This window comes from Lathamus discolor, chromosome Z (genome assembly GCF_037157495.1).
Source record: "Lathamus discolor isolate bLatDis1 chromosome Z, bLatDis1.hap1, whole genome shotgun sequence".
Taxonomy (NCBI): domain Eukaryota; kingdom Metazoa; phylum Chordata; class Aves; order Psittaciformes; family Psittacidae; genus Lathamus; species Lathamus discolor.
This window is the reverse complement of record NC_088909.1, coordinates 85,828,769-85,836,377: the sequence shown is the minus strand read 5'-3', so window position 1 is coordinate 85,836,377 and position 7,609 is coordinate 85,828,769. Positions and strand designations below refer to the sequence as shown.

Here is a 7,609-nt window from a genome sequence, read left to right as displayed (position 1 = left end):
TGGAGAAGGCTGAAGTTCTCAATGACTTCTTTGCTCAGTCTTCACTGGAGGGAAGGGATGCCATCCAGAGGGACCTTGACACGCTTGTGAGGTGGGCTGATGCCAACCTTATGAAGTTCAACCATGCCAAGTGCAAGGTCCTACACCTGGGTCGGAGCAATCCCAGACACAGCTACAGGTTGGGCAGAGAAGAGATTCAGAGCGGACCTGCAGAGAAGGACTTGGGGGTGCTGGTCGACGAGAAAATGAACATGAGCCGGCTGCAGTGTGCGCTTGCAGCCCAGAAAGCCAACCGTATCCCGGGCTGCATCAAAAGGAGCATGACCAGCAGGTCAAAGGAGGTGATCCTGCCCCTCTACTCTGCTCTTGTGAGACCTCACCTGGAGTATTGTGTGCAGTTCTGGTGTCCTCAACATAAAAAGGACATGGAACTGTTGGAACAAGTCCAGAGGAGGGGCACAAGGATGATCAGGGGACTGGAGCACCTCCTGTATGAAGACACGCTGAGAAAGTTGGGGCTGTTCAGCCTGGAGAAGAGAAGGCTGCGTGGAGACCTCATAGCAGCCTTCCAGTACCTGAAGGGGGCCTACAGGGATGCTGGGGAGGGATACTTCATCAGGGACTGTAGTGACAGGACAAGGGGTAACGGGTTAAAACTTAAACAGGGGAAGTTTAGATTGGATATAAGGAGGAAATTCTTTCCTGTTAGGGTGGTGAGGCACTGGAATGGGTTGCCCAGGGTGGTTGTGAGTGCTCCATCCCTGGCAGTGTTTCAAGGCCAGGTTGGGCAGAGCCTTGGGTGGCATGGTCTAGTGTGAGGTATCCCTGCCCATAGCAGGGGGGTTGGAACTAGATGATCTTGAGGTCCTTTCCAACCCTAACTATTCTATGATTCTATGATGACAAAATATTACCATGGAAACCCTGGCAGATGTATTTGTATGCACAAAGTAATTCTACCAGCTAAGCCCTTCATCTGCAAGAACAGCACCTCTGACCTGGTAATCTAGCACAACTCAACTGTAATGGAAAAGCAGGAGTGTGCTGAACATCTGCTGTTTTAAAACCAGTTTATGGCTGTCATCAACTTTCATTTGCTGAGAAGCTGTGAAGAAGTCTCAGTAGTTAACAAGTGGCAATACTCACGTTCCACGCCAGCACTACTTGTCAAATTGTGTCATGGCAGTGGCATTTCATCCTAGACCTAGGATGCCTCCCATGCTTTCCGCACAGGTTGGTCACTATTAGAAGTTCAGCTTTTGGCAAACCACCATTATCTCCTGCCCTCTGTGTCTGGGAAATCTCAGGTATGCCTCGTGATACCATGTGTTATTGATTACCTGAAACAGCATGGGTGAAAACGCAACGCGGCACGTGAATTGCATCGATTCAGGTACAGAGAGCAGTGCCTGTTGGAGGCGTTTATACGCATTAAGGGTTTCTTTGTTGCCTGTGTCTGCTCAAGAACGAGGTTTGTGTAGCCTTTTGGCTTGGGTTCTGTGATCTTGCTCTGTGTGCACGGACAGTTCAGAAAGGCTGCCCAGACCATGGCGCTGAGGACCAAGAGGAGCAGACTGAGGCGAAGCTGCGTTCAGTCCCGTGGTGCGGATACCACAGAACTACAGGAGGTTCAGCGAAGGAAAGCAGCCACAGCAAGGGAAATCTGCTGCAGGCAGAAAAAAAGGGTGGTTGTTTACTTCCGCAAACAGGTACGGTGGTCACAGAAACACGGTAGTAACTATTCCCTTGTAGCAGCATAAAACTGCAGGGCAGCAAGTACAAAGACAGTATTCCGTTTGTCCACTACACGAAGTAACACGCTCCGCCGCTACGCGGCAGACCGCACAGGGGCTGGTGCGAGCCACGCTGCAGCTCCACCCACCCCGCCACAGCTCCCGCCACGGCGGCGGCACGCCCCACGGTCGGCGATCGACTGCTCAGGCCGTCCCGGCCCCGCTCGCCGGAGGGCTGGTCTCCGCGCGGTCCTCGATTGAGAAGGCCTTTCCCTCCGCGGGAGCCCCGCCGGCGGCCGGCCAGCGGGCGGTGGGGGATAGGGACCGGGACCGGGACCGCGCCGCTGCCATAGCGAGCCGCCGCCGGCGGCGGTCGCAGCAGCTGCTCCCGATGCTGCGGTGGCTCATCGGCGGCGGCCGGGAGCCGCAGGGCCTGGCGGAGGTAAGGTGGCGGGCGGGCGTGGCTGGAAGAGGGCAGAGCAGCTGGAGGCGGGGCCAGGGGAAGCGGTGTCCTGTCGGGCAGGGCCGGCGTGCTGCCCCCGTGGACAGCCCGTCTCTGTGGGCAGCAGTGGGAGCACCGGTGTGGGGGTGGTGGCCTTCCCGTCGGAGCGGGTCGCTGGCCCTGTGGTAGCGCGGCTTGGAGCTACGGAGAGCTCCCCGGAGAAAGGGGCCTTCGAGAGTGGCGCGCAGCTTGTGAAACCTCCTGGCTGACGGAAGGGGTTACAGGCTCCGCTGAAGAGAAAGAGGAGAGGGGAGAAACACGAAAGCAAATGACAAATCCCGCAAGCTGAAGGAGCTGGGAGCTGTCACTGTCAGAGGCGCTCCAGCTTCCTCCTGCCTGTGCAGCGCCTCCTGAGCAAGTGGGGGTTATGTTTTGTAGCTTCCAACGTATGGAGTCCCGCCCACGGGACTCCCCGGTCAATGTAAATTATAGGCAGCAAGTTATTATTTGTGTGGCCCAGTTGTAGTTTATAGTAGTCTTGCAGCATTTCTTCCTAGTTTCTCATCATAAAATTATGTGGGGCGGTGATACTGACATCCTGTTGCTTCACTTGGGAAAACAGTTTTACTGGGTTTGGGGGAGAGATTATCGGGATTTTCTTGTCCCTTAGACGCTGCTGAAGTTCTGAGCTTGGAGTTAACTAGAATTCATTAACACTATTGCAGGGCTCCTTACACTTAGTGCTTTTGTAGTCCAGACAAATATGAGGAAGTAATTCTTTTTCAGCTGCTGTACCTGAGCAAGGCATGACTGTATCATGGTGGCTTTCAAACACCAGTAGTTACTTTGATGCAGATTTGAGTCTGCACCAGTTTGGAATGACAGTGTCTGGAAATGCCACTGCCCTTTATGATTACTCAAAATGTTGGTTATATTGCAGTCATGATTAGCAGGTTTGTCTGCCATTGTTTTTAGAAGGAATATGGGAAATACACAGCAGCTTCCTAACATATGCTAGAAAACTACTTTGGTCTGCCTTCCTCTCCAGAATTTAAACTCTGGCTATTGTTTAGTATACTGTGTTTTGAAAAAAGCATGAGTCAAGATATGGTCCAGTTTTTCCGTTTGTAGCTTAGTTAAATGATGCACAGGGTCATTGTTGGTGACATGGACAGTGGGATTGAGTGTACCCTGAGCAGGCTTGCTGACCACACCAAGCCTTGTGATTCGGTTGATATGCTGAGGGGAAGGGATGCCATCCACAGGGATCTTGGCAGGCTTGAGAGGTCGGCATGTGCAAATCTCATGGAATTCAACAAGGCCAAGTGCAAGGTCCTGCATCTGGGTCAGGGCAATCCCAAACACAAATACAGATTGGGTTGAGAGCAGCCCTGAGGAGAAGGGCTTGTGGGTGTTGGCTTACAAGAAGCTCAATATGAGCCAGCAGTGTGTGCGTACTGTCCAAAAAGCCAATGTATGCTGGGCCGCTGCAAAAGGAGCGTGACCAGCCGGTTGAGGGAGGTGATCCTGCCCCTCTGCTCTGCTCTGCTCTGATGAGAACCCACCTGGAGTACTGTGTCCACCTCTGCCCCACCCCAGCACAAGAGGGACATGGAGCTGTTGAAGCGAGCCTAGAAGAAGGCCACAAGGACAATCAGGGGGCTGGAGCACCTCTTATGAATACAGGCTGAGGAAATTTGGTTTGTGCATCCTGGAGAAGAGGAGGCTCTGGGGAGACCTTATAACAGTCTTACAGTACCCAAAAGGGGCCTACAAGAAATCTGGAGAAGTTCTTTTTACAAGGGGGAATGGCTTTGAGCTGACAGAGGAGAGATTTAGATGAAACATTAGGAAAAAATTCTTCACTACGAAGGTTGTGAGATGCTGGCACAGGTTGCCCAGAGAAGCTGTGGCTGCCCCATCTCTGGTAGTGTTCAAGGCCAAGTTGGTCGGGGCTTTGAGCAGCCTGGTCTAGGGGAAGGTGTCCTGCCCATGGGAGAGAGGTTGGAACTGGATGCTTTTTAATGTCCCTTTGGACTCTTAACTGTTCTATTATTCTATGGTTCTGTTTCCATTCCTACCACTGTTTTGCTGAAAGATGGTGATCATTTTGCTTCTCTGTTGAAAAAGTGAAGAGCAAACACTGGTAAGGGTTAGTCCTGAAAGTACTTTTCTCCTGCATTAGGTAGTATTGCTTTATCTAAAGGCCATCTTTGTAACTATCTCTGTATTCTTCTTAAATAGATAAGGAAGCCCATAGCAGTGTGTGGCCTATGGGCTTACGAAGTTTTTTCCATGTTCTATGGCATCAGCCAGTTACGAACAGGCCAGATGTATTTGAATGACGTTGCACTGGGTGAATAGACAGAGCTTCTGGCAAAGCTGTCCTAAATTTGTGAAATACAGATTTCTCCTTACCTATTTCTTTTTTTTTTTTTTTTTTTTTTCGCTATGGAGTTGAAAATCATTAAAGACTTAAGCTCCTGAATCTTTTCAGTTGGTGTACATCTCTAGGAGTGTGGCTCTGGTAATGGTAACAGCCTAACTTCAGTAGCATCATCATCAATATAAGCTAATTTCTCATGCTCCATGATATGCACATAAATATATCTGTGTACTGTTGTATTCATATTTTCAGTGAGTTGCTTTTGAAAATCCCTCTTCTAAGGACAGGAAATCACAGGGGTTGTAGGAAGTTCTGAGGTTGAGATGAACATTGTGCATTTTTTACTGATGTAATGATGCTTACAGGTCCTGCATAAAAACCTGCAAGTTGGCAATGGATTCCATTACTGTCAGCATCTAGCCTTCTCTTCTAAAAACTAGAGTTCTATTATTAGTTTATGTAAAAGATGGATTTATTAAGAGAAGGAATGTACACGTAACCCCACACTGGTAAATATTAATGAAGATCTGAAGAGAGAATATAGCTTGTTGTATGACAGTACTGGGGGAAAAACTGTTATTTTGTTGTCTATAGTATATCATCAGCACTGTATCTTTCAGTGTTTGCAGGCATTCTTAGAATTAAGAAAAAGTAAGATTAGACATATTCTTCAAAAGAAGTAGCACAGTCTTGTACTAAATAGGAGACAACAACAGAATATAGAATTGGGATGTTAATGTTACAAATTCTGACTTCTTAAAAGCGGTATTGCAATTGATTTGTGAGCGTATGTTTCTATTAGTAAATAAAAATAGAAGTCTTCTACAGTATTGCTAATGTCGTCCAGTGATGCTGAGATTTGCTTAGGATTTTTATAACTTTTTTTTAAGGAATGTTTTGATTAGCTTTTGACAGCTGAACTCCCAAGTTTCGTGTTTGTCCAACTTTTCTTTATAACCATGCAGACTATAGTGCATTATTTTAAATGGGAACTGCTATTCTCACATAATTGCATAAAATGAGGAACAGTTGCTTCATAAAATGCATCAGATAGCACAAAACCAAGATAAAATCACAAGAACTTGCATTTTGACAACCTCTTAATTTTAAAAATAAACAAGATTTCTTTCCCTGTTTATTAGCTTTGTCATTCTTAAGTTCTGAAGACTAGTATCATAGTACCATTATGGAAGTAATAGAATATAATTTATATTATTGAAAGAAAATGTTGAAGTTTCTGGGGATAATACGTGTGTCTTTGATGTAGAATTCCTAGTCATGTATGCTGCATGTTGTGCAGTATTCAGTAATTACTGTTTTACAGTCTAGGTTCTGTTGAAGTCCTCAAAGAAGAGACAGTCCTGAAAGTGAGATGATGTTGACTATTGCATAAAATGAATCTAGGAGGAGACTGCTGTCACTAAGTTAGTACTGAGCTATTTAGATTTATATATTTTTAAAATAATGAATAATAGCAAGTTGTTCCAAAATGTGGAAGGCCTTTAAAGTAAAAGAGTTGTCTTCTATTGAAACAAACTGATGATTGAGATAAGCACAACTCTTGCACTTTGAGACTGCAGTCCTGTGCAATATTTTATTGATCCTGTCTGGTGATCAGCCTGATTGATTATTCTTTTAATTAATAGTCTAGTTGGGGGTAATTGCACATGCTGTTCTAGAAAATGATTAACCGTCCTCATTTGGGATTTTTTTTTTTGTAATGTGATTTGCTTTGGTATTTTGTGAATGGAGTCCCAATGGATGATTTATATATTACATAACAGAGCAGCGTTTGTTCTTGTTTGTTTTAAATATGTCATCTTTATATAGGATTTTAAAATTGAATGGCAGATGAAAGATATGAAAGGTTCACAAACCTCTCAGGAGAGGTGTATTTTAATGAAAAACTGAATGTGTGGATATTGAGTCATGAAGGTGACTCCACATGACAGCTCATGACTAAACTGGTTTTTCATCTTGGTGTATCAGTGATTAAAGCAGTACAAAATTCTTTGTTAAACAGAAAATGCTGTCTTACCATTCAAAATACATGCTATAGAAAGATATTATGTACTTGAAATAATACATTATCTTTTGTAACAATTTTCATTAAGGTAAAATTATATTTCAGTAACTTAAGTTTGAATATAACTGTACATTTGCATGAGTCATATGTAGGTTGTTAGACATTACAAAGACCTAATGAAAATAATGATGTCAGTACAAAATAAATTTCATTCCTTTTTTATGAATTTTAGAAATCATCTGTACAGACAATTGGTGAAGAACAAATACAGAATCCTTACACGGAGCTCCTTGTGTTGAAAGGTCATCAAGACATAGTACGATTTCTTGTGCAAATAGATGATTGCAGGTATGAAAATTAATTTCAAATTGTTTCACAGCATCCTTGGCAATACTTAAGAAAACATGCAAATTTAGTAATATTTTTTAATTCAGTCTTTTCATTTTTGGTGGGGAGGGCAGGAAAAGTCTGAAGTTAAAAAAGGCCTTTTCTTGGTATGTTACTGCATCTTTTGGCTTCTCTTGTAAGTTATACTTTCATGAGAAAATAATGGTGATGGTGTTACATTTCTTGGTAAAAATTCCATAGTTTGAAAGAAATACCTTTAGCTAATTCCGCCCTTCTCTTTCAGGCTTTCTTCCTGGGCAATATGCAGTAGTGTCTGCTTCTGTTCTGAGTGGATGCATGTGTTAGGTTTTTGAATTGAGGGCAGCTGCTCTTTCATCTTTTGGTTCTACAAAAGAATGTAACAGATTTCTACGGATATGGTATAGCAATTAAGCATGACATTCTCAGCATTTTTAGCGATACTGAATGTTGCTGTTTCTTTCCAATCTTGTATTATACTTTCTTCTGAAACTTTAGTGCTTAATTCACCTGAGTTTCAGTTAATGCAACTTTTTTCCTGAACTTCTCAGCTCTTCATTTAGAATGACTTGTTAATAAAATTCAGCATACGCCTAACCTCTGCGTTACGTATCTCCTCCAATTTGGTCTTGTTCAACTTGCTGTACTTCTTTATA

At 44.4% G+C, this 7,609-nt stretch overlaps 1 protein-coding gene across 7 annotated transcripts in view; it reads left to right on the top strand.

The window, feature by feature from the left end:
• Positions 1–1,952: 1,952 nt before the first annotated feature.
• Positions 1,953–7,609, top strand: part of WDR41 (WD repeat domain 41) — a 34,278-nt gene continuing 28,621 nt past the window's right edge. For all 7 annotated transcript variants that reach the window (XR_010608964.1, XR_010608963.1, XM_065664099.1 and 4 more), the window contains exons 1-2: positions 1,953–2,175; positions 6,820–6,935. Coding sequence is in view for 5 of the 7 variants with exons in the window: in XM_065664099.1 (XP_065520171.1) it covers positions 2,125–2,175; positions 6,820–6,935 (167 nt within the window). In the remaining 2 variants the exon portion in view is untranslated. The remainder of the gene's footprint in view (positions 2,176–6,819; positions 6,936–7,609) is intronic.